Below are 27,533 nucleotides of genomic sequence, written 5' to 3'. Positions count from 1 at the left end.
GTAGGACGGCTAACCTGGCCGCAGGCTCGGAGCCAGTCGCCCGCAATATCACACTCGTCTGTCTGTTGCCATTTCTTTCTTTTAATGCAGGTCTCTCTTCTTCAGACACGCACACCATCCTTACAGCCCTGGTGCACTTTCTACATCCCTGTCATTCCTCGCTCTCTCTCTCACACTCGCACTCTTACACACTACACCCTCTCTGCAACTCTGGCTGAGATGCCAGACACGGTTAGAGTCCAAAAGCCACTTAGCACTAAGACACAGCAGCTGTTTTCTCTGGCCTGCTGTCCCGTAGTGCCAACTTGAGGGCCATGGTAGAAAAAGACACACTCATCTGCCCCCTCACATTGTTCCATGGCAACTGCGGTCTTAGGATTGTGTTTATATGTGTGTCAAAGACAGAGCTTCCCACACAGGATACACTTTTTATGGTTGTGTGCCTCTGGCAAAAACTTTAAAGTAGCTAGCTTTATTTCTGGGAGGATATGTCAATAAAGATCTTGATACTTTTCTTGTTGCTCTAGTTATTTTTAAGTGCTTTGTAGCGGCTGGTCCTGGGCCAGTTGCGCTCCGCTGCGATGAAATGTTGTCTTTGGCTGGTGTTTAAGGTGGAACTGATCGTGGTTCAGAGACGAGCTGGTCAAGGGCAGTGCCAGGCCACACACAACAAGCACATACCAGGGAGTTTTACATGCTATGCCAGCCAAGAGACTTGCTTTACACAAGCTGCAGGGCTGTGTGGGAGGATGGGTCGCATTTTTCTGCTTATGTGCGTACAAAAAAAAAAAAAAAGTTGTACCAAGCGAGACACAAATCCCAGCCACCCACTTACCAAACCAGACACATTCGCCTTCGTCATCTCCTTGAGAAGCCAAACCCCCAACCTCTTTCCCTTCCTTCTGTACTCCAACTCCCACTCCTCTCTCTATCTGTCACCACGCCACTTCTCTGCCTTCCCTCCCCCAGTCTCCCGGGTGCGGGGCTGATGTCATGAGAGCCTGAGGAGGATGAAAGGGGAAAAGCCGGCATGCTAAGGCCCCGTGAGGCCATTGGACTGACACCGCGGTACTTGAAAGAAGAGATATCTCACTGGCACTGCGACAAAGACCCCTACCAGCCCGGGCCACCAATGAAAGCCAGTGGCATGATTTCATGTTCCAGAGGAGCTGCCAAAAATCGCAATGCATGTGTGTGAAAGACAGCGTGGAGATGCAGGGAGGGGGGGCAGTTCTGAGAAAGTCAGGCAGCAGGAAATGACAACCAAAAATATGTTATTGACTGCAATAAATAGTTCAACTTGAGAACGGATACATGTGTACAGAGAGGTAGGCATGATTTACGACATTTACAAACACCTCAAAAAAAGACTGGACTTGATAAGCTGTAACTAGTAGGAGGCACCAGGGCACCTTGCAGTGACACCATATCTCAGACAACTAAACCACTTGTCGAGTGTCAATACCAGTACAGCTCGCAACAGTAGGAACCACTTTGCACATGGTTTTTTCTGCTGCTGGGGGAGGGGCTTCTGCTGTGGCACACAGAAGTCAGGGGTTTCACAGTCCTTCAGCTCTCACAGGAACCAGACAGGAAGTGCAGGAAAAAACTGTGTACATATATGTGACACACCAGCACTTTGGTGAGGTTTGCACGTGGACTTCAGAGGCTGGAGTGCCCGACCTCTTTTCCTCCACTTCCTCTGCCGCTAATATTTGCTGATTTCAGTGTTTCTCTTCGTGACAGTTAGAGCAGCCTGAACTCTAAGAGGACTAATCTAATACCACATTGATATAATACTGCCATGCCATGATTGATTATTTTCACAACTGATGGTAGGGATGGCAATTCTGGAGAATAGAAGGTAGTTGATTGTTGAGTCTCCAAACATCGACACTTTGGGGCAGAATTTTGGCCTGAATACTGATCCAAACTATTGGTACTGGACAATGAAAAAAATATGCTCATCACAAATGTCCAAAACCCAAATACTCATTTTTTCTATTTCGATCGACTTGATCAGTTTTAGACAAAGCCGTTCAAAGGAAAGTCCTATAGAATTTATTGTAAGCTTAAAACAAAAAGTTGAAAATAAAGTAGTATCAAAAAACTGAAAAATCTAAATCTAAAGCTAAACCAAAACAAAACTAGACAGCAGCCAACATTAACCTGCATTAAAAGCCGGGTGCTCAGATAGCTCCATCTAGTCTACATAGCAGCAGTTCTGAATTTGCGGAAAGCTGCAGGAACTTGGACAGCCTGTGTACACTTCTTCGATATCGTCCAACTGAAGGAAGTCCAGTTCTTGGAGATAGTGAGAGTTCATCCCGTTTCATCAAAATGTTCTTTTTACCTAAAAAAAACCCCAACTATCTGAATGACCATATGCACCAGCCAATTAGGACTGGAAATTAAACACAAGCATTCAGCCAAGTCCAAACGGAGGATGTACTGTAATGCCCGTTGCTTGTTCCTCAGCACAGCTAGGGGCCTTGTGTTCCCAGACACTTTATATTTAGACACGGTTTGGCGCAAACAGTACGTTTTCTGCTACATTTCCGTTCGGTGCGTTCACTGGGATTCTGTAACTGAATGGAATCTAAATTGACCAGACAAGACCCCAACACTGTTGGTGGCAAAGTGGCAGCAAAGTGGAGTGGGCTCTTGGGTTCAGTCAGGGGCCAGTAGGGTAGGGCGGGAGGGGGGCGGGGGCTGCCGAGCATGAGGCCAGACCAGGCGGGGTGAGTGTGTAAGAGTGGGCATAGTATCCGGACTGGGACTGGGGCTGGGCATGGTGGCCTGGCTGGCTGGCTGGGCAGAGTAAGCAGACTGGCAGGGGGTAAACACTAAACTGTCTGGCCTGGCAAACGCGGCAGTGCCAACGCAAAGCCCCCAGCTGTGTTCAGGCCCCGGGCGAGGGTCTGTCAAGATGTAACAATGGGCTTTCCCTTCTCTAATTATAGTCCTGGCTCAATCAAAACAGAGGAAACAGAGTGATCTAGAGGTTAGGGAGGCTGGCTGGAGGCCAAAAGGTCAGCAGCGAAGGTTCTTGCCATCCTCGCTACAGAGTCCCTTAGCAAAACATCGAACTAGAGAATATATAAAAAATGCCCAGCTCATTAGCGCTTTGCTTTGACTGGTTTCAGTGAGCGGAAGGTTTGGGTTTATGGTACACGGGTGTCCTCGTGGCTCAGTTGGCTAAGGCCCATGACATGTAGCCACAACATTCTGGATCTGAGTCGCCCGATAATCGCCTGATCATAGCACCCATCCGCTCGGTCTCTGTAATCTTTGTCTCTCTCTGTGATTCCCCCATAAAACGATAATCTCCGAACAACAACTGAACAAAACTGACAACCTGGTTCTCGGCCTCAGCTTTCCTGACTTGAGCATCCTATCAATAAGGCTTATGCTGATGTTAAATGCTCTCAGCTAAAGGCAAGAGATCAGGTTCAGGGATTACTACTCAACTGATTTAGCTATGCTTTCCTGTAACACTGTCACACTCTTGCATTCTTCTTTGTCAATATTAATGCTCGGGTAAGAGAGTTGGGTGTGTTATGTTAGCAGTGGCTAATGCAGCCTTGAGCCTCTACCCTCAAGCAGAAATGAGAAGTCTGGTAAGCTCTATGGTTGGGTACTGACCAAATTACGCCCGTAATATAAAGTACCAATGGACATTAAATTCAATCTATGCCAAATTTTGGTACCTGAGAGCACACCTGTGGAAGAGAACTCAGAGTAAGAGAAAGAGAGAGACCCACGGATTTTTTTCATTTTAAAATGTTTAGTTTTCAGTCCAAGTCAGCAACAACTGAAGTGACATCAACTGCGACGATTTCTCAGACTGCGCTTAACTCCCACCGGAGCAACAAAAGGCTTCTCACATATGCAGTAACACTCCCCGAGTCCTGCGAACGAGCTTTGATGTGTTTTTCTGTTAAACATTCACTCCCTCCAGTTAAAAATCATGTACTTGGCTGACAGACTGAACAATGTCTGTCTTACCGTCCTATAGGCACACAGTTTCTGTGGTAATTATAGTAGAGGTAAGTGGCAACAAGTTAAACCAGAAGTACTGTCCTTGGTTCCCCTCTGGAGCTGTTAGCTGCTCCTGAAATACTGACGCATCACCTCAATGAAGACCATTTACTAGGAAGTGAAGCCACCCGTGACAATATTCTTAGCTACAGTTGCAGTTTAGCCGCAGTTTGAGTGCTGAACATTAGGTCAGTTTTCAGGGCCGAGCGTAAGAACGCATCAGCTAGGTAGCAGCAACCATCATCGAGGAAAGTGCACCATTAGCATGTCTATACGACACAAGGGCTCCTTAAATTATGAATGGCTGCTCTCTTTCTGTCACTGGGCATGCAAAGGATAAATGAGACTATAGCCAGGCCCCCCCTCATCCTTCAGGGAATGTTGGTACATTCCATTAAGAGGAACACTTAATTAAAGCATGATAAAATACCACTCGGAGACTCCAGAGGGGTCTGGGAGCACTGGAGGAGGGGGGGAGAGAGGGCGGCGAGAGACAAAGGAGGGATTCAGTTCACCCTCATTCTCCCAGCAATGGGAAGTAAGAAACAAAATAAAACAAAATCATCCTTCCGTGAATTGTCTCTTTGACTACAAAAGATCAAAGACAAATTCTTCAAGAGGGGTTCATTAAGTATAAAGGGAAATAACTGTCCGTAATGTGAGTGTAGCAACAGGAACCATCAGTCTGAACGTTTCTGCTCATGCCCAAACATACAATACACCTGCACGATTGTTTACGGGCAAGTAGTAATTCATTCAGAATACTTTCAGTGTACTCATGTTCGAGAATGTGAAAATAAGCAGTAGATAGCAGCTGTAAAAAAAACTAAAACTGTGGTGCTTCTGAGTCTTGAAAACTCAAAACCTTTTTAATCTTCAAATATGCAATGAAGAAAGCTGTACTCTACATCCAAAATCACAGCCTGAACACTCAGCTTGCGCAATTCATCACATTAAGTTGTCAAAATGACTCAAGTCCTAACTGTTTTCAACAACGCTAAGACTGTTATTCATTTCATCGCATGACTCACCTCACCTACAGTGGCACCCTTATGCATGTCACTCTGAATGCGCCTAGAATACCTCTCCGAGTGAATGCAAAGTGATAAGTGCGGTAGAGTGTGGTGCATGTTTTTCACTGACCTCTTGTATATAGTTCAAGCTGTTATGCTATCTTTACTGTGTAGCATCCAGAAGACTAACTTCTATACATCACTAGTCTCGCATAGCCAGACCTATATCCACAGTGCTGTGTAAGCTCCTATTATTATTGTGCTATAGGGGGAAAAAAAAAAACACTGCAGCGATGGTGCCCCTGCAAAGTATCGTCAGGGGAACATGTTTTGCATGCGGCATTATAATGGCTACATCCATGTAATAGGACACATTAACAGCTGTACTGTACTATTAAAGACCGAGTTAGGGTTAGGGTAACTTGTCATTTTCAGCATGTAGGTTGCTAGCTCGGAGGCTGTTGTTGCTGACTAGACGGAGGAAGGGGAGGAGAATGCAGACGGAAATAGCTGACCAATGGCAGGTTTATACCTACAGTCTACATCCGGTGAGTCGGACAAGTTCATAAGGGGCAAACCTGTGCAAGTTACGTGGGCAACTGGCACAGCACAGAACCTTGAAAGAGTAAACAACCAGTTCTTTACCTTTCCCAGCACGGTGAGACAACTGGGGTCCAGCTCTGGTTGCTCCAGCTTCACTACTCCGACCCAGCCATACTCATATAGGTCCTCCTCATCATTATTATTACATAGTCCCAAAGGATGCATCTGGAAAGAAGACAGAAAGAATAGATAAGACTTTATATCAAAAAGGTATTACATTTTCATTAATCTCAAGGTGTCAGGATTTTAACTTCGACACCACTGACGCAACAAAAACTGGTTAAAAGCTTTGATAAGACGTGTCACGCAAGTCACATTTAAACATAGCATTTTGTGTCTCGGGATCTTAATGCGACAGGAAAAAAGTAGCATGTGCAGTGTTTTAAGAAAACATGAAACGCTGCCCCACATGTTGCATCCATTTAGAGTCCTGGCATCACTGGCTTATAGATTGGCCCCCACCCCCAGCCCCGTCTGAGGGAGTAGGACAATTTATAATCCACTTGTCACCCATTTTCCATAATGAAACATAAGAGCTTAAGAGCATTAGACGTCTCTAAAGAATTCGCTGTGTGTGGCAAAATCCATGCAGGATCTAAACACACAGTACAGCATTAAAAGAATAGCAGCAGATAAGCAAAACTGGGATTTATGTGCTTTCATGGATCCGCTGATGAGGCAGATTTTCAGAGTTTCTTCTTAAGGAACCGTGCGCTAAGTCCACTTCCATTCTTAGTGCTGCACATGATTCATGCTGCTGCCATTTCTTTTGTGTTTGTGCATACATGCACATTGATTTATCTTCTCTTATTAAATTAGAAAGTGGATGCTGACGTTTCACACCAACACACACACGCACGCACACACAGTCTGATCAGTGTCTTCCAGACTGTCTTGAGCTGTCCTCTCGTTACAATTAAGGCCACTAAATTGGCCCAGTTCTCTGCGCCAAGAACTCTGCAGAGCAAGCATCTAAAGGATGTCTGTAGAGACGATTAAAGCCAAAGGAGGCACACATCACAAACACTGACTCACTCACTGGACCAGAAGAAAGAGGTGCTAGCCTTCTTTGTTGCAAAGAAACAGAAGCATCTATCATAATGCATTTCCATTACTTTAGTCGAGTGGTCTTGACTGTATGGGGAAGAAGGCTAGAGAGTCACTGAGACTGCTGTCTAATCATCAATCTTGTCTATGTGCTAGTATGCACACCCAAGAGGCGTCTGTATCATGAGGGAAGTTAACAGATAACACTGATAAGCACAACAGGCCATCACTTGAGCTCAACAGTGCAACAAAAAGACGTGAAACATACAAACACAAACTAAAAACCAAACGAAAAGCAAAAAAAAACGAGGAAAACTGCGGCTTACAGCCATTCACTAGGAAGAAATGACGATCTGGTCACACAAGGTTGGATTACAACTGTAACCAAGTGGAGTCCCAAAATCCTGGATCCATTCCCCACCCTGGCAACAGTGCAAAGACAAGCTCCTGTATTAGCATTAAACTGGGCCAAACTGACCTGAAGGCCACTTATCCTATTAACCCAATGACCACGGCACCCCAATCAGCCAGCACTGTGGCGCCGAGTCCTGGACCACTCTGGCCCCTGGGCCACTGTTGATGACCCGAGATACCCTTCTCCCTCTGCTGAACCCTGACCTTTGAACCCCACTTCATCACATTGGGAGCAGGTTAGTCGTGCAGCAGGCCAATTGAAGAGATATTCAGAAGGTGCCTCGTCACTTCAGCGCCACAAGGCAGAGGGGTCAAGCCCCTGACCTAAAGGATTTTTGGGGAGGACTTAGCTTAGGGTAAGGGGGTCAAATGCAAATCAGGTGCAACTATTGAAAATCATAGGGAAGGAATGTGGACAATGTGTGCTGTCACAGAGCTCCACAGTGTAGCAACTTGTCATCCTCCCTTTGGGATGAAATCTGATGAAGGGACTGGCATCAGTTTTTAGTGGAGAGACCGGCACGAACAGCAGATGCTGCATTGGAGAAATCACAGGCTTTTAGGGTATCCAAGTTGGAAGAACATTTAATACCAACAGCACATGCGTACAGACACTTTTTAAATACACACTCATAGATTCTGAATTGTACCTTTAGAGAAAAAGAACGCTCATCCTTGAATCCTCCTCCTCAAGCCTCCCACACACAGATGACAAAACATGACAGATTGAGCTCCAGTTTTCAACCACAACCTTTGCCCTTGGAAACAAAATGGATCATTCTCTCAGCAGAGTAAAGATGAGGTCATAATGAATCCAGGCTACGCTGACTCAAAATGCATAGGATGCGCTCACCTTGTCCGCATACATTTTTTTCAAAGCTGCTTTTTTCTCTTGTAAACATAGATGAGCAGAGAGCTGCCATGCTTTGGATGACAGATATTAGCCTAGGGCTGGCAGGAGCAGGGAGGCAGCAGCACAGCCATACATTACGCACACATTTGGTATGATAATTTCAGAGCGCGCTTTACCTCTCGGCCTTTGGAGGACGCCAAAATTGAAGGGACAGACAAAGATAAAAGAGCGTAACCTAGTCAGGTTTCCATTCAACCTGCGTTTCCCGACCTGCCCCTCCCACATATCATCATTTTAAAACCGTGACAATTCTCCGAGGCATAACCGCACATCCCAGTCAACTGAGGTAACATTTTGGATTTCGTGTACGATATCCCACCAGAGGATGCACAGAGAGAGAGTCGGCGCACAACGAGAGGCTCAATCTTTGTGTCAGTCAATCTAGAGGAGGACCAGGAAGTGGAGCGCTGCTTGCTGTGTGATTATGACCTCTCTCTCCTGCTTGTCTAACAGCTTGGATGGCAGCGGGGAGCCCCGCCTGCGCCCCTGGGTCCTGAACACTGGGCCATTGTGCGGGGGCTCTTGCACTCCAAATGGGGCAGTGTTGTTGTTGTGGACCATGTTGTTATTTTAGAGGCTGGCCATTGCACCATTATCTCCACCGCAGAGATTTTTCTTTTTTGTCAGATGTTGACGTAGGCATTGATGGATGTGGGGATGGGGAGCAGAAGGAAAAGGAGCTTGGTTTGGATGAGGGATGGTGATCTAGTGAAGTGGGTCACAGCTACTGGCCATGCACACAAAAGGAGTAACAAGCACATATGCAAACGTGCCTTCACACACATACACACACACACACACACACACACGAAATGACAGAGACTGTCCCCTCTTGTGTTCCAACTGCTAGCTTTCCCGGCTAGGCCCCAAATCAGACAAGCTCGGCCCACTGGAAACACCCCGTTGCTCCACTTTGCTCTGCTCCTCTGTACCAAGGGTTTTGGGTGAAGGGCAACCGGCGGCCCCCGAAGTGCCACAAGGGGGCGGCTCTTGTTCTGCCCCGTCTGTCCTGCCCCTGGGGGAGGCAGCCTTTCACATGAATATCCCGTTACAGAGGCCACACTCTCAATGAAATCCTGGCAGGGATTTGAACTCCACCTGTCACTCAAGCTGGCCACACCCCCCTGACAACCCCCACTCCTTTTTCTGCAAAGCCACCTGTAGAGAAAGTGCTTGCTCACATGGGATGCTTTTTAATGTGATAGCATCTGTGATATATTGAGTATAATATAAAGATGGATTCATTCGATGGGTTTCCTTTATTAATAAAGGGGTACTTTTGGAGAAGAAATCCAAATGAGGTACCCATGAGGTAATTATAGAAGCCCAGAAATATGTATTTTTTTCATAACTGAATAAACAAGCTGTTCTCAGAGGAAAATAAGGTCCCAGAACACCGTTTGAAGCAATTAAAGTAAAGCAGTATGAAACTGTGTTGTCCTTTAAGGTCAGTTTGTTGTTTATTCAGTCATGAAAAGGATCTTTTTTTATGAGTTTGTTTATTTAGTTTGTTAATCAGATCTTTCTCTTCTTATTAAAATTTCTTCCACAAAACTACATAGTGCACCTTTAAGTAGCGACTTCTTCTGTTTCAGTGTCATTTCAAGTCGAGTTTATAATATTCTATTCTAAATACAAAATGCGACTGTAAGGTGCATTCTGACTTCATTAAAACCTGACAAATAAAAAAAACGGAAATCAAGTTTGAATTAAAATCATAAATTGCAAAAAACTTGGAACACCCGGTCCTTAAAGGCTTTCTCGTCCACCAACAACTGACCTGATAACAGTTGGTAATGGGATCAAAACAGGGACCTACTTCTAAAAACTCCCACCACCCCCGACCCCCCGCGAGCCCCCCAGCTCTCAAAGGAAATCAAAATGCAAGTCACACCATCCAACGGCATTCTTCTCTGTCTGTCTGTGACACAATTCGCTGAGCCTTTGATCATACGACGACCACTTCTTCTGCCCCCCCCTTCCCCATCCCTTTTCCCCATGCTGCACCCCCTTTTCCTCTCTCCCTCTAAATTATTGGTGGCCCTGGTTACAAACCCCCATTAGCCCCTCATCCCTCCCCGACTCCAAAACAGTCACCCTCCCCTGCCCTCGCCATGCTATATGCATGAAAGAGCTTGTTTTGTTTTTCTGCCCAGCTGTGTATGTGTGTGTGCGTTTTACGAATTCTGTCCTCACTTGCACTTCCACTTCAACATGAAATGCAGATATGGCTGACATGAAAAGTAAAAATCAGCAAGTTTCACTTAACTTTTTAAAAAAAATCTTCAGAACGCCTTTGAAATCTTCAGAAACTTCTCCAAACATCTGTATTTGCACATGAAATATCCCCGAGGCTAAAAGAAAAAAAAAGCTTTCTTTGTGACAAAGCAGATATTTCAAAAAGATTATGCTTCTGGACTGGAAAGGCTTGTGAAATGATGCTCGTAGGGTACTAAATCTTGCTGAAACACGCTGCATTACAACAAGGCGTCCTTGCTACAGCACACCGGGAGCTCAAAACATCAAAAGGCAAGTAGGCGGATTCTAGAGGAGAATGATCCCTGAGCTAAACAGATCTATACGGGATGCAGATATAGACCCTTGCATGCAAGCCCTTGAAACACCAGCTCTAAAAAAAAACCTTTATACAAACCTTAAGCACCAATATTTTACCCATAATGAGTGTCAACACTTCTTGCAATGGCATGTAGGTCACACCGAGGATGAGTTTCTGTCCTAACAATCAAAGCTTCCTTGTTGTCTGAAGCCTGTGCCAGCCACAGACAATTTTTACAAGATGTTCTTTGTGAGGCTGGCTAAATGATTAACTGGACAGATCTGTTGTTTGTAGGTTTCCTTTATAAATTTTGGAAGAGGAGCTGGCACCTATTTCACATGCACACACAATCTTGACGAAGAAAAACCTGGGCATGGCGCCAGTCCTCGCACCCACCTGCTTCCCCCCGCACTGTGCTTGTGTTTACGTATCTCGCTGTTTGAGCAAAGGCGTGTGTGTGTTGGTTAGTGTGTAGCCTGAAACGCATCATGGGTGACCAGGGGTAACTCAGCGGCATCTCTCGCTGACCATCCGCTCGCCCTGAACTCATTCACCCCAGTGAAGAAGCATCCCGCCCACCTCCCTGGGCCTTTAATTCAGCCGACCCCTCCGACCTCCTCCTCCAACGCCCCTCCACCAACACTTTCCCCTCCCCAGCACTGTGCTTCAACCTCCCCTCTCTACTTTGGGGGGGCGGGGGGGGGGGGGGGGGGGGGAGTATTGTCAACTTCCTGGAATAACACACCAGACTTGCCAACAGAGGTGGCAGGCGGTTGCGTTGTGTTGATGGCTGGGTGGGTATGTCTGATCACAGGCCACAGACCAAGTCTCCCCAGGGACCTGTGGTGTCTTTTAGAGCCTCATGACATAGTTACAACACTCAAGAGTTGTTTTGAGAGAAAAGAAAGGCACTGCTTCTTCAGGCCAGGACAGGACACAGGAGTGGTAATGCAACCGGATGTTCAGGACATCAACAAGCACTCACACACACACACACACACACACACACACAAGACAGCTCCAGCTCCACAGACTTACACGAACTTGAGCCTTGGAGTACATATGCAGAGTCAGACATCCACACCATCTGGCAGCATGAACAAATAATACCCGAAATATATGTAGTCCAACTTAACTTAATCACTCTGAGATATATTAGGGCTAACAACATGACGTGTGAAGTGTCACAAGTACAGTCAATGAAATGGAATAATCACACGGGTAAAGGAAAAGCTCTCTGTCATTGATTAAACCTGCGGTTAAAAAACTGACAGGACTGTTGTGCCATTATTTCGCTTTGCCATTCTGTATAAAACGACGCAAAGAAAGAGCGGCGTGTCATTGCTGTTCCACCTCAGAGCCATCAGAAGAGGAAGTAACAGCACCAACTGTGTGAAAACGTCTGTGTGAAAAGAGTAGGGACGATACCGATGACCAATAATTACCTGCTTCTCATGGCTGTACTAATAAAATGACTGATAATTAAACTTTCTTGTTGTTTTTCATGTTTCTTGTTGTTGTTGAATTTCATGACGCACGCCTGAGGATAAGAAAGGGAAACATTGGAAACCAACTGTGTAGATGCTTTGATTGTCAAGTCCATGAAAGCAATTTGGCTATGTATAATTTACTGGCCCGATATATATTGTACATCGCGTGAGTGCCAGTGAGCCGGCAGGATGGGACAGACATTCAAAGATGCGTTACACATGCGAACAACAAGCAGGAGAATGAAAAAGCAGCTAACTCAAAATAAGAAGAACAGCAACCAAAAATACCTGCGGTGAGCTCCTCCTTTCCCTCCAAAATCAACTGCCATACAACAGAGACAGAGAATATATGATTGTTATGGCCATGGTATGCCATTGTTTAGAAAGCACTGCCCAACGCTTATGTAAACAGTCAGACTAGGCGTGACGCTGTTGTTTTACACATCATGCCTCTTTTGGTTGGAAAAACGCTGCCATGCAATCCAAAATCACAGACCGGGGTGGTGTTATACTGCTGTTGTTTTGTTCAGTGTAAAAACAAGACAAAGGCGGCGCAAAGACGGGTCTTTGTGCTGCGGAATTGCGCCGTCTTTGTCTATGAAGGACTTTAGTTCATTCTTGCACTTGTGATTATTTTAATTCATGATTAATCCATCAATCAATTAGTCTTTGAAATTAGCACCAGTAAAAAAGTGCCAATGACATAAACTCAGACCTCACAGGCAGCATCTTTCTGATCCCTTTCTTTGGTTACTGAAATGATTGACACGTTAAATAGTTGTTGATTTAGTTTCTGTTGATTGATTAAACAGAACTACATGTTTTGGGGTGGCTGGAAGTCGGCCTAGAAGTGATGTCCAAAAATCTCTTCTGTAAAAAAAACATTAAAACACCAGACTAATAAGCCTTAATCACTACCAATAACAACTGCAAAGCATCTTATGCAAACCAGCACATACAGCGTGGGTGCTTTATTATGTAACATCAAGCAAACAAGCATGAAACTGTTGGCCAAAACACACCAACTACCAAAATATCATCATCATGTTACCACCAGCTCCTCTACCTGCTACACACTCCCTTACAGCCAACTGTATCGCAGGCGTCCCCCTTTGCTCTGACAAGGTAACCTTGCTGGCGCTTAACCCTCAACCCTCTTCTGCACTGGTAATAATAAGGACACAAATGACCTCTCTCTACCAGCGAACACACTTCAGACCTCCAGAAGGTGAAACAGATGAGGTGAGGGTGTTTGCTGGGCACTTACTATGAGCTGCAGTTTTTGTGGGCGAAATTGGCATCCTAAGTTAAAGTAGGTGAGAAAAGTACTTTCACAGAGACACAAGCACGTGTGCAAGCATAATTAGGTTTCCAGTCTACAAGATGCCACATTTTATCTCACCTTGATCCCAATACTAACACGGCTGCACACATAAGTTGACAAAACTTGACAAGACAGCTGTAAGTCAAAGGTCAAATTTCCCCAAAGTCTTGTTGCCATCTGTTCACGTGAAATGCCTCTTCTAGCTTTGATGCCTCCACATATCCTCCATTTCATTATCGCACCTCCCCCACCGAGCCACAGACATTCTGTCTGAACCCTGAAATGCTCGAACATCATGTTAGAAGCAGGGATGAAGGAAATCAAGGCCTGATACGGAGCCTTAATCCAAAAGATGACCCGAAAGAACCCTCGCTGAAGCAAGCAAGGATGGAGAGTCTCTCTCGAGCGAGTCATTTTAGTTCAGGCTCTGTGAGGTTAAGCTTCTGGTGCAGAAAGGGATGTGCCTGTTTAAGAGACAGTCAGACCTCACTAGGAGGATTTACAGCGAATGTCCTTGGCTGCAGACAGGTTAGGGTTACCGCAGGTCTTTAGGCGTGATGAGTCAGGTCAGGCTTTTCTTATGTCTGCTTCTTGACAATGATTAGACCAAGGAGGAAATCAGGCCAAGAACAATATCAGAGGCTATTTAATCACAACCAGGATCCATGCTCTGAATTGCAATCTTTTTATTCAATTTTGTAGACTATAGCCAGACTTGATATGGCCTCAGAATTTATCCATTAAAACAAAATATTGCATGAAAGAAAGTTGTTTTGTGGCACAAGCTCATCATCCAGCATGCCGCGAGGAAAGCCAAGGAAGAGCCATGTGAAATAATTCTTTCAATCATCGTCATTGTTGGCTGCATTACTCTATTAGCTTGTATACTTGAAGTTTGAAAACAGAGCTCTACGATTAGCCTGGAATGTGGAGCGTGGATGCCTTCAAGATCGATCACAATCTGAAATCCTTAAACCACCCCGACTAAGACCAAGTAGGTTTTACAGCGGCTTCGGGCAAAACCTGAGATTGTGCATCCTGATGGGAGATTAGTTGCTCCATATTATAATGATAACGATATAAGCTTGCTTCTTTTAAGATATCTATACTAATCCATCTAGTTTACAGAAGATAAACATTAGAAGTTGTTTTCTAGGTTGTTTTGTCAATTTCCTGCACTGAAAAACAGTCGGTAAGTGTGGTGTGGTTTGTTTTCTGGGCAATAAAAAACATGTCTTCAGGGCTTGTTTTGGAGTTTACTTCATAATCCCAACATGTCTTATCCTCGTTCAGGGGTTCAATGTCAGACTGCACGGGGGGGAAAGGAGCAAGAGTTTTGAATTGCAGCCTTCTATGTATAGCATGCACAAATAGACTCACAAACTTAAATGCATGCACTGACACACTACATACACACACACACACACCCCTTATCACTCTCAGTCACTCTTTGCCCCTCTCGGTCGCTCTCTGCCCCTCTTTCCCAGCACTAGAAATAACTTCAAAGAGGGCTGGTAGCCTTGAGGAGAGAAGGAGCGGGATCCAGTTACAGCGGAGCAGCTGGGAGGGCCCTACAGGTGGGGCCGACACTCCACCTCCTGTAACATTATCGCCGTAAAGGGATCCCTCTGCCTTTCCTCTCGAATAATGAAGACTTCCTCCCCTTTGTCTTCTCCATTGGGACTAAAGGAACAATTAGCCAAGGTAGGCCCAGCGTCCATCTTTTATTTTGGCAGTCAAGCCGATGCGAAGGAGGGGTGTAATAAGGAAAAAACACAATGTTGGGGAGTAAAAAAGGGACATTTGCAATTTACATTTTTGTAATGTGAACAAACGAACTTCACCCTACACTTCTGGCAAGTCAGCTTGTTAAGTGTATCAAGGAAGTAAAGCCAGAAGACTCGATTTTACACTTAACATGTGTAAGAAAACTTTTCCTTTAGTCAAGGCCATGCCATAAGCAAGCCAGCTTTGTGATGCGAGCCTCAGTGTAGTCATCATCTGTCCCGCTACTCGCTGTCCCCTCCTTAACCTTCCCCGAAAATCACCTCCACGCCATCTTCATAGCAACGGGCAAAGCAAACAAGTGTCATGGTTTCAGTATGAGTTGGGGACGCTGGCAGAGGACACCCAATATCATGTAAATGTCCTGATATGTAGCACAAGGCTCTGGGGTTGACAGCTTTAACACTGAGCAGGACGCCGAGCTTGTGACTCTATTAACTCTCCGCGAGTGCATCCCGAAACAGTCAATGGCGTGTGTGTGTGTGTGTGTGCGCACACTCAAACGTCTCTCTGGTGTCACTTTCAGCGCTTCAGTCTTTAAAACCCAGAGTGACACGAACAAAGGACAGGCCGACAAAGTTCAGGGGTCAACAGTGGGCTGGATGCCACCATTTTGGAAAGGGAAGAGGAGAGTGGAAACAACTGCCGCACCCCCCTTTCCCTGAAGAGATCACTGCATCTATGCGCCAAGATAAAGTAACAGCAAACAAACGCATTGTCTCCGTGTGCAAGAGGCTGCTATCCTTATGAGGACAATTACAAAAGTAGGTGAACACGCGCATAAATTATTTGTCAGCATCAAGGTGCCACAGTGAATTCATTAGCATGACTAACAACGTAACAAGCAAAGGGAAATGGGGCTCATTAATAAACCAATTCTATACAGCACACAACCGCAGAGAGTAGCAAGTACACGTGTTTTCATCTCCCCGACACATTTCTTACAAGACTTTCGTTTTGAAAAAGACAACCTCACTTTCAACAGGAAACAATCGTGAGGAAGTCTTTGGGTAACATGAAAACACGACAAAAAAGCTGATCAACCATTAATGATTTCATTGTTTTCTGAGAAAAAAGGTTAAAAATGTTAAAGGCGAGCCCTCAGAGCCCAATGTGATGTCTTGAATACGCTCGTTTTGTCCGATACACAGTTAAAAACCCACAGATCATTTTTAATTACATAACACAGAAGAGCCGGAAATCGAGAGTCGAATTGTTTCACCAAACAATTTGATCATTTAACAAAACGATTGTTCTTTTTGTCCATCGACTAAATGATTAATTAGTCATTACACAGTTTATCACGCTGCCGTTGTTCAACACCACATTATTGTTTGCGCAGTTGGATTATGCCCACTGCCAGCATCCGCCCCAAATATCGGTGGCATCTCCCACTCCGGCCCGTCCCGCTCCCCTTCACCCCTCACCATAAAACAAAAGTCAATGTCACTACTTAATGAGCTATGATTAATGCTGCTGCGGAGTGGCTGGTGAGCCTGGGGAGGAAGGAGGGAGGCTGGAGGGCGCACATACCTGGCGCAGTCAGCCCGCTCTGCATGTGTGCGTGTGTTAGAGGGCTGTAGGGAAGAGGTTGCTAAAAGCGGACCGAGGGGAGGATTGCAGTCATCAACACCTAGGGCCTGAGTGGCCTTTGATGTTGCGCGGCGGCTTTGATGGCTCCGGCTATGGAGGAATGCTGCTCGCCCTCCCTCCCCACCCAAAAAGCCCCCAGAGTTGTGGAATGCGTCGCAAGCTGCTGCTCGGCCTGCTGGAATGGGATTAGAGCATAGGCGGACCATATTGCCCTGCCTCCCCCCTTTCCCTCTTCTCGCTCCCACCCTGCCCTCTGGAGTGGACAACATGGCGGCAACCTTGTCCAGACGATGGTGGGAAGAGGAGGAGGATCTACTCCCAAGTGTGGTTGTCATTAGTCTCTCACCGCTACTTCAGTGTGCGTCAGCCACGAAGCTTGCAGGCTCTGCAGGTTTTCAATCATCTAGACACCGCAGCGGTTTCATTCGTGGATTTGCACTTCCTCATGGAGAAAACATAAGCTGATGGGAAGGAGTTCTAATGATTGTTTTCACAATTGCTCGATCGATTCAACTATTTAGTGTATATTGTCATGAAGTTGTGAAAAACGTCCACTGTGACGTCTTCAAACGTCTTGTTTTGTCCAACCAACTAACCAAAGCCCCCCGAAAACACTTTTTACTTTAAAAAAGCAGGCAATGTATCACCAATGAGAAGCTTGAAACTTGAAAAAAAAGACAAACGATGAATCAATCAACCAACAGATGGAATCATTTTCTTATTTTACGCAAAGAAACAGGAATGGTTTGAAATCAGTGTCACAATAACAATATGGCAAAAGCTCAGTGGATGATGATACACAATAACTGGTCATCTCTTTCTTCAGCACAGTGACCTGGAACAAAAAGTGATTTCGATGTGGCCAGTCTCCACGTGAAACTTTAGTACGTGGATTTACAGTATGTGGGAGCGGTGGCCTGCGGAGATCAAACATGTCGCGGGCGAGCAGCTGGCCCGTAATCAAGAGCCGCACCACCTAAACTCTGATGCTTTGAGATATCAGATTAAGGGACTGGCAAACACTTCACATGGCCAAAGTCACTTGTCAAATATGCACAGTAGGCCCAGCATATCAAAGCGTACAGCCACATCATGAAATCAGAGTGACTGTGTACTTTCACGCAGATTTTTATGCGCATGTGTGTGTCTGTGTGTGCGTTTGTGTTTGACAGCTACAGCGGGAGAGTGTCACAATCCCGCCGATCCTCAGAGGGAAGACAGACGGGGCTTTCTGCAAAGGTCAGGTTCATATTGTCCTCACACACACACTTAACTTAGTGAATGACCTTCCACACAACAACTGCACAAACAACCCATTTTGGCCACGCATGCCGGTGTCTGTCAGGGCGTGGCTAGACTGGGCTAGGCTAGCCAGAACATTGGCCTGCTGCACGGTGTGTTTGCTGAGGATTGTAGCTCCCCACCGGTGAGAGTTGAGAGGAATGCGGACAGGACTTAAAGTATATGCACATGTTCACACAGTTAAACGAATGTGTGCACGGACGGTGGGTTTGGTACAGTAAGAGCGACTCCCCCCCCCCTTACCTCTGCTCTCCCCCTGGCCACAGGATCTAGGGAGGGAGGGACAGGCGCAAGGTGGAGAGGCAGCCAGCATTAGCGCTGGTTTCAGATTTCGGCCGCCTCTGACTTGTTTTCTTTAGGAAACACTTACTGGGGCTCCAACTACACCAGAGGAAGCGCTCACCTACATCACTTCCGGGTCGGATGGCTAAGGTCACGCTGCACTCGGGGGAAAGAGGTGAAGAGTGCGTTTAGCATCACCAGGAAATAACCCTGTGATTTAGATTAAAAGAGAAACACGGAAGAGTAAGTGGTGAGGTGGGGTTGAGAGATTTTTCTTGTACTGCCGCACGTAGAATCAGACTTTCCCCAAGTCTGATTTTGGCTCATGTGTGTCTGCTGTTTTCCTGCCCTACTCTTTCTTTCACTTGCCCTCTTGGTTTTGTGAATGGCTGCATGATCACCTTTCATGACAACCTGGAGGGTGAAACAAGAGGAAAGCTCGATCCAGGAGCTCAAGGCCCTCTGAGGAGCTAACATTATTCCAGAGGAAGAGAGAATGTGAATAAACAAAGCCAGGACCATTTCCAGGAATAATGCTATGGGATTGGGGTGGTTAGATGGAGAGGGGGGGAGTCATCGTACAGCTTCCTACTTATATTCCTTAAGGGAAGACCTTGGATTGCAAGAACAGGAGCACCGGAAGCTATTTGGATGCTCTCCAAACTGCCTATTGCGTCTTTGTTTTAGCTTTAAAGATAAGACACAAGCAAGTTTTTCTCACCGACACAATATGTGCCGCCCCTTGTGCTGCAAACTTGAGAATATTCTAACTTCTAAAAAGAAACTGCTTGAAAAATGTGACACGCTGCCAAGGGGAGAGCGCACCCCAATCGTGCCGTACCATTGGTTTTGCTAGTAATGCACATCTCAAGGTGATCAAACATGAGAAAATTGCAATCATTTAATTGTACTGTTAAATAAATTTTGAGTTTTGGACTGTTAGTTGGACAATGCATTGACTTCAACTTTGGGAAACAACCAAATAATTAATTGAGAGATACAATAGATACATTAATCAACAGTGAAGGCCACTAGTTGCTGCCCTAATACAAAGACAGCATTGAGTAATTGTCAGATAATCATACAGAAAACTTTAAGGCTTTATGTCAACTGCAAAAAGAATTAAACTTGAGCTGCTGTCAACACAAGCCTTCAATTAAAACTTAAGCACAAACAAAATGTGATCGCTGCTTGTGTAAGCCTCCTTTTTTCATTTATTTATTCATTTTCAGGTCTGAAACACGTTCTGCAAAAGGCATCGGGATGGACCAGTGGGCAGGTCTATCCCACCTCTGCACTTGAAAGCAGCAACCATCTCTACATGTGTTTTCGGAGCCTCTCCCTGCATTTATTCTGACCAGTGATCAGGTTAGACAAGTCTCTCTATTCAGGGCTACACAGTAATACCGATATCCCCAAAGAGAGGGAGGAGGTGGAGAAGAAGAAGGGGGAAAAAATCCTATCTGAGAGATTAACTCGCAGCACCCAACCGAGCCAGTGCTGGGTTCACTGGCTCACTCAGTTCTATCTTACCCACTAGTCTCTTGTTCTAAAGCAAAGCATGTCTTTGATACTCGACTAGAAGGAATCTGGAGGCGTTACAGGTTTCTTTTGTGCTTTACGCTGCACAGAGAGTCTGTGTGTGTGTGCCAAGGCTGGGATTTCTTTTCTTTACCCCCCCTCCCTCCCTCCTTCTTTCCTTTTCTCCCTCATCCCTTTGCCTTCATCTCCTGCTCCCCTTCCCCCACCCCCAAACACTAAATCAGTGAATCATAAACCTTTTTTTTTTTTGTTACCATCGCAAACTGTTATCTAAAAGCTCAAACTCTTGCTGAAAAAGTTTCAAACCTGCTGAATTTGAGGATCAAAGAGACCATATTTGGGTTGTGACCAAAGGTGGTTACCACTTCAGAGGACTTTGGAGGGTGGGTAAGGGTTGGGATTTTGGTCGGAGAAGGAGAGGAGGATGGGGGGGGGTAGTTGGGGGTATGTGGGTGAGGTTTGACTCCCCTTGGAGATTTTCTTAAACCCATTACATCAGCTTTTTTCTGCTTCATGGGGTCCAAGTCCGGGGCTTTTGTGAGGGTAGAAAATGACCTAAATTGACATTCAGTGTGGTTGTGGTTGGTTAATTGTGGCCAGGCATTTTTGGCATAAATAAAACAAGATTCCAGAGGCCTTCTTCTTTAAGCCTTTAGCGAACTCTGCTTCTTTGTGAGCATAGCCTCCAATGAATGTAAAGTGGTCATACCCAAAAACGCGTCAACTTGCTCAAATATGCTAAAACCTTGCAGATCAAAAGGAAGAGGGCCATGATATCAGAATGATTCTGAACAGTGATAAGAAACGTACAATATCAAAGTGAGTAATTGCTCAACACCCACGCAGTGATTCGGCCTTTTGAAGAAACTTCTACAGTTCCCACCAACTGTGAAGTGCTTGCATCGCTGCTTTTTGAATGGCTAAAATATGAAACTGCCTCAGCTTTGATCACCACAAAGAGGCTGTCAGGGCTCATCCGCATGCTGCGGCTCTCTTTTATTTAAGAGCACATGTTTTTCTACATACATGATCGCGGAAGTTGTCATTTTAAAAAAAGTGGTCAACACAAGCCCTTTTTTCAAAAGAAGGTAGAGCAGAATCAAGAGAGAAGTGTGAAATAAGAAATGATGCAGCAGTCCTGCTAAGCTCTACCCACACATTATAATCAAAAGGCTTCACAATGGCTGGCCTAAAAAACATAAAAGAAAGGGAGAAATTCAAAAGAGGCCACTTGCTGGTGCTGGGTAAACTGATCAGCAGCATATAGACTGTCAAAAGCTAGTGGGAATGTCAAAAGCACCACTGATCTCTCTCTTTCTCCCCTAATGTGATCAAACAGGGGTTCCTTCCCTGGAGGAGGTCAAAGAAAGCGAGGGAGGAAAAAAAAAAGTGAATGGGAGCTTTGGTGCACCATAGGAAGCCGGCCACCAGCAGCACAACCAAGCAGCGAGCACAAAACAACATGCTGTCTCTCAAGCTTTCTTCCAGTCCCACAGTGAGGGGGAAAAGAAGAAGAGTTGGCCGAGGTGGAAAGAGTGGCTGGGCAAACAGTGAGGGGTAAGGGCTCAAAGGGGCCTGGTTGCCCGGGTGAGGGGGACCCGCTGCTCCAAAAATGTCCACATCAAGCGTCCGGCTACAGGCCAGGCCCCGCAGAGGTGCGCTCCCAGTGCGCTCGGAGGTCAGTGGCGCGGACAAAAGGGAATGAAACGGCCCTACCCTGGCAGAGCAGCTGGGCTCAGGGTATAGAAGCTTAGGACTTGAGAAGAGGTGTATTCGGGGAGATTGGAGGGTAAGCACAGGATGAAGTATGCTTTCAAATCTCTTAACACAACCAAAACCTCCATTCTATGAATCATCTGTCGAGTTTCTGAAAGGAAGGTGTTGCTTTTTCCAGAAGTATTTTTCCCAAGATTTTAATTGAAGCCTCGATATTCTACAACACAGCAGCTGGATATAACAGCTTCATGCTATGGCCTTCAGTGTTTGACTACTACAACCAGAGAGAACTGGCAAATCTTGATTTTTTTCCCATCACTTTGGTATGTCAGATCACTATCAATACTACACATAACACATAAGCCTCTACCCATCAAAGGCTTCGAAGCGCTCCAACTGCAAGTCATCCAGCACCGTCTGCAGATCTTTACTTCCACAATCATGTACGCTCGACATGACGCCAACGCGGACATCCAGCTCAGTACTTTTTGCAATTGAAGTTACCATAATGATCCAGTCACACCTCCTTCTCAACTGCTTGAAAAACAACATGCACACTCTCAAACCTACACACTCACTGTCCCTCCACACACACACACACACACACACACACACACACACACACACACACACACACACACACACACACACACACACACACACACACACACACACACACACACACACACACACACACACACACACACACACACACACACCAATAAAAGGGGGGTGGGGCTGCAGTGGTGATCGGACAAACACTGTTCTTGGAACTCTGCCGAGCAAGGCTATTGTGCAGGCGCGCGGTAAAGAGACAGAGAGAAAGGTTGGGGAGGGGTGGGGGTGGCGTCGATGTTGCTTCAATGGCTGGCTCCACCAGTGGAGATAAAAGGCATAAAGGTGCTGGGCCAAGTTGAGGCCTGGCTGAGGTGGCGAAAAATGATTCGAAGGGAAGAGGGACTCACAGTGGCAGGTGTTAGCAGGTGAGGCGGGGTCAGGGGAACAGATGTGTGTTCAGATAAGAGGAGTCCAGTTTGTACCAAGATTTGTTCAACCAATTATTAGCAGGGAGTGAGGTAGCCATTTTGCTACAAGACACATATGTCTACGTTACAACCTATAAATATGTTTTTTTCATTATTTTTTGTAGCATTCTGTTGAAAGGGAAACTGAATAAACAGTTGACAGCTCGTTATCTGGAGTATCCGAAGTAACGGGGACATTTTAAGTGAACTTTTCTATTCCTGAATAAAGCAGTATAACGCTCTGAGTCATCTTCCATGTGTGTATCCTTTTACCAGTCACCTCGGGGCCACATGGACCGAAGGTCTGGGTGTGGATCCATGTCAGCCAGCCATTCAATCCCTCTCATCTCCAACCCTGTCAACCCACACCACCGCCTGAGGACAGGGTCTGTGGATTTCATACATTCCACCGTGGGAGGGGATACGCTTTAGATTCTCCTACTTAAGTTAAGTTAAAAACATGCAAAGTAGCATACCCCAACCAGCATGAAAACAAGTTATTGGGGACAGTGGGCGTGTTAACCACTCTGTAAATATTACCACAACATCAGTGGCAATTACAGGCAGAGAAAAGTGTCATAAGCTAGACTGTCATGCCTTCGTCACTCAACCCCTTGCACCTCCCCAGAAATGCATGTCTGTGCCTTGAGCACTTAAGCAAATAAATAATCTACATGAGGGCAACGGGAGAGAAAAGTAAACGTAAATTGGTGTGGAAATAAATCCATTACCATATAGCTCCCTATAAAGGCCGATTTGTTCTTTTGATCACCCCAGAGAGTGTTTATGAAGTCACTGTGGGATCAGCCTGGGCCCAGGGGCAAGGCCAGCCACCAGAATTCCTCATCCGAACATTTGTTTAGCAGCAGGCCGAGTGCAGAGCGGTGCACAAACGCAGTATTGTTCCTCCCGTTCTCGCTGGTCGCGCTGCCAGAGGTAGGAGCTGACGGGGCCGGAGAGAGAAAGGGGAAGGAGAGTTGTGGGGTTGGGAATAAGCAGACCCTGGGGATAACCGCCCCTGAAGAGTTAAACATCAAACCCGCTTTACACACAAGCACTTCCTGCCATCAGCGTTACCGAGGCCGCTTTGAAAAGGTAATGGCCAACTTCTAAAGATCAGGTCATTTCACAGTCGAGAGGGCTGTTCCATCGCTGAGTGGTCAGAGCTTTCCCCCCTCCCCTACTCTCCTCTCCTCTCCTCTCTTCGGCACGTTGTGGCTTATAAATTATACAATCAAAGCCAACAAGTTCCTCCCACATCCATGCCTTTGTATGGGGATATTTGGAAGAGATTTATCTGCCCAAGAGTTCATGACTCTAGTGTTATAAACCCCTAGGGATCCATGTTATTTGATTTGTTTTTTATTAGAAACAAGGAACCACTTAGCTGGCTATAACCTCTGGGGCATTTGGCTCCACATCTAAGAGGATTTCAGGTTGCAAGCCCTTTTCTGAAAAGGGACGCCCATGGCAAACACTGCCTCAGGAGACGGAAAATATCTATGCAAAGTTACAGTAATTCAGACGTCACAGGATGTCACAGAAATGCCAACTAGGGCCAACTGCTGGGTGCACAGGAATTTGCAGATTTGGCAAACTACATGACAATAAATTTGAGTGATGCAGTGCAGTTGAATTCACCATCTCTTTGAGAGCCTCATATTAAAATAATGTGGCTTTGAGCTGATTTATACTGCAGTGTGATTATGTGATTTATTTTTAAAACCCAGTCCGCAGGGGCAGTTACTCTGAGCCTCCACCTCCATGTTTGTATTGAACAGCGAGGCGCTTGTTAGACTAGACTCGGTCTCTCTGACAGGCAATACAGGGCCTTTTGAAATGCATAATCGGCGTGATGAAAATATTAAAAAGGACAGAGGAGGACGAAGGGTCAGGGAAGGTCCGTCTGTCACTGCTTCAGCCAGAATTAGAAAACGCCTCACCATGACACCTTGAAGATGAATACCTAATTCTGAGGATGCGAGGATGATGAAGGCTATAAGAGGACGAGTACATATTCAAATAGCCTGGCGAGTCTGGCCTATTTTTGCATATGAAATTCCGCTGCAACTAAGGGTCAGGACCTCGGGGTCCTTAAGGAAAGAATGTGTGACTTAAAATGGGAGACTAAAAGGGCCGCTCGCATCCCCTGGCCTCCCAGCTGGGAGGACAGCATACAGATCAAAGAGGCTCTGTGAATCTTCAAGAGGGGCGACTGGGATAAACTCAGAGGGCATGTGAAGGGTCTGGGAGAGCTCCCGCTCTTCATACATCGCGTGTGGAAGCCCCATCTCCTCCTTGGACCGTTTACAGCTTCTCCTTGTTTCGTTAATAATTCAAAAAAACATGAAAAGCCCACAGCTCAGCCTCAGCCATTAGAGTCCCGCGGGTGTGCTGCTAGCATGTTAGAGCGTGAGTCACACAGTCCAGTGAGCAGTGTGTTTACCTCACGTTTGTCTTGGCCAGCTGTGCGGTGCTGTATTAGAGCAAAACGAGGGATGATGAAACCTCTTGTGACAGCCGTGGCAGCTCCTTCTCTTCCGAAACGCCCTCCTGCGCTTAACTAGGTGACTCGGAGGCAGTGTGAGCACACCGTCTCAGCACCAAACCAGCTACCAGTGGCATACAGTCAGGAATCAAACCGTTCTTGTCACAGTTTATGATCTCTCTGCCAACTTCTAAAATCTGTGCTGAATAAAAGAAAAGATTCTTCAATGAATTGAAGACCACAGAAAGTTGCTCAGTCAAATGCACTCATAGTTAAAGCCATCTATGTGTGTCTATAAAGGCAGTGATGACTGAACAATTTTTATGGTGTGGTAATTACTTTTTTGCTGCAGGTTTTTCGTTGATATGACATTTCGCTCATGTAAAAGCAACAAATTCAAATCAAACATTCATTTAAAACCACAGAAAATCAAACATCTGTGATCCAATTATCCCACTAACCCTATAGCCATGTCCAAACACCCAAACACAGGTGGGGGGTGTAGTTGCCGCTGCGGGCCCTTGGCTCCCAGCTAAACCTGTGTGCGTAAGTGTACATGGCATGTCACAATAACAAAGCCTGGTCATAGGCAGAGAACAGAGTGTCTTTTGTCGGGAGAACCAGGACGACCAGCATCCCCTGTCGGGCTCCAGCCCCTATGAGAGAGCTGAAGTCTCCCGACCTCCAGCACCTAGTCTGCCAGCCAGCCAGCCAGGGCCCAGCCCGGAGAAGCCTGTCATCACTACCACAGAGGCCTCTATTCATCCCCGCAAAGACAAAGCCAAAAGTGTACAGCAGCCATCCAAGGCATCCCAAGCATCCAGATATCCACCAGCGATATCATTTTAGGCTTTTGTGACCCTGTGCTTTGGTTTACTCTCCGATCTCTCCCCACCGTCCCCGCTCTTCGTTCACTTCGCTTTGAGGATCTGTGCCTTTTTGTGGTGCAAGAATTTTACATGCAGTTCACATGCATGGAGCAAGATCTGCTTTACACCAGGTGCCAGGTTTAGGTCACTATTGGGTGCAGATGCAGTGATTTTTACCTGTCTTGCAGCAATAACAAACAGGACACAGCGAGCTGCAGAGAACCAAGACTATGCAACACAACTAGAGCCCAACCAGTTTAGCAGCTGATATTGGCCTATCACAGATATATCAGTATTTTTTGTTGGAATCGCTCCAAAAAATCCAGTATCGTATATAATAGCGTAAGCCGTGCTGGCCAGCTTGGCTGATCAGGTGAAGAGAAGATCACGAGCTAAAAAAGCCTGAGCTTCATCAAAAACATATCCAAAGATGTTTGACGAGAGAACCACTTCTATCACTTTTGTGTCACGACAAAACCAGAAAAAGGCAGGTGTTTAAATGACAGCAGGGCTCACACATTGTTCGGAGTTCACATTGCACGTTCCCATGTCAGACCCTTCCGGTCTGGCCCTCCTCTGGCCACACTGGGCCCCTGAACCCGGTGGTGAAATCTCCACCTGCTGATAGCATCAGCTGCCCCACCGCCCCTTCTCTCGGGCATGTGTGGCGGCCACTGATAAAAGAACTGTAGATAAGAGGAAACACAAGCTGTGATGAGGAACACATTGCCGCCAGGAGAACAGAACAGAACATGAGCCCAGTGGAAGGGAACGAGAAGGAGGAGACGAGAGAGGAAGCGGTGAGAGAAGAGAATGAGAAAGAATCTGAAAATGATTAAAGGAGAACGCTGGGTGGAAGAGAAAAACGTAAGCTGTTGTGTATCCCCAGGCTAAAAAAAGAGAGCGAGAGAGGAGGTTCTGGCAAAAAAAACTGAACAATCCTAAATATGAACAGCCAAAGAGTTAAAGGGCAAGTTTTTCTATACAATATATGTCGAAACCCAATCAGCAATCAAATCGAATCAAATTCGCAGATGATTAACCATAAATAGGGCATGAGAAAGAGTTCTAGCGAGGTTATAACTGTACAATAACATTGCTGTTATCTGTAGAAAGCACTTGTGTATTTTACATTTCGTGCAGAAAAATGTTCCATAAGAGACACAAACTGATCCTCTGCTGTTTACACTCCAGTTCTCTGGAAAACAAGAATGAATGTAAATAAATCTGAGCTGTTGACACGGGGCTGAGAGTGGAGGGGACAGGTGCCACGATGACACCGGCGACCTCCAGGGGATGTATGCATCCCATAGCGGTGTCCCCTTTCAAGATGGACACCGGAGGGGACAAACCAGTTGGTCCACCCTGGGGTGTGAGCGCAGCAGCAGGTCACTCTGATGCAGCCAGGGAAACACCAGCGACTTAGGAGACACTTAGCACGCATTGTTTGGGGATTTTAGGCATATAGTTGCATTTCTGTCCCTCCCATGCCTGAAGACAATAGTTCAGTCTCAAGCAGAGGTAGAAAA

General features: G+C 46.0%; 1 protein-coding gene across 2 annotated transcripts in view; it reads right to left on the bottom strand.

Annotated features, from left to right (window-relative positions):
* Nucleotides 1-27,533, bottom strand: part of znrf3 (zinc and ring finger 3) — a 70,635-nt gene that overhangs the window by 29,285 nt on the left and 13,817 nt on the right. For both annotated transcript variants that reach the window (XM_084358788.1, XM_084358789.1), the window contains exon 2: nucleotides 5,700-5,822. In XM_084358788.1, the coding sequence (XP_084214914.1) occupies nucleotides 5,700-5,822 (123 nt within the window). The remainder of the gene's footprint in view (nucleotides 1-5,699; nucleotides 5,823-27,533) is intronic.

The sequence above is a fragment of the Pagrus pagrus genome (assembly GCF_965226575.1).
Source record: "Pagrus pagrus genome assembly, chromosome: 8".
In the NCBI taxonomy this organism is placed as follows: Eukaryota; Metazoa; Chordata; class Actinopteri; order Spariformes; family Sparidae; genus Pagrus; species Pagrus pagrus.
Note: the sequence above shows the minus strand (reverse complement) of the source record. Positions and strands in the feature narration are given on the sequence as shown.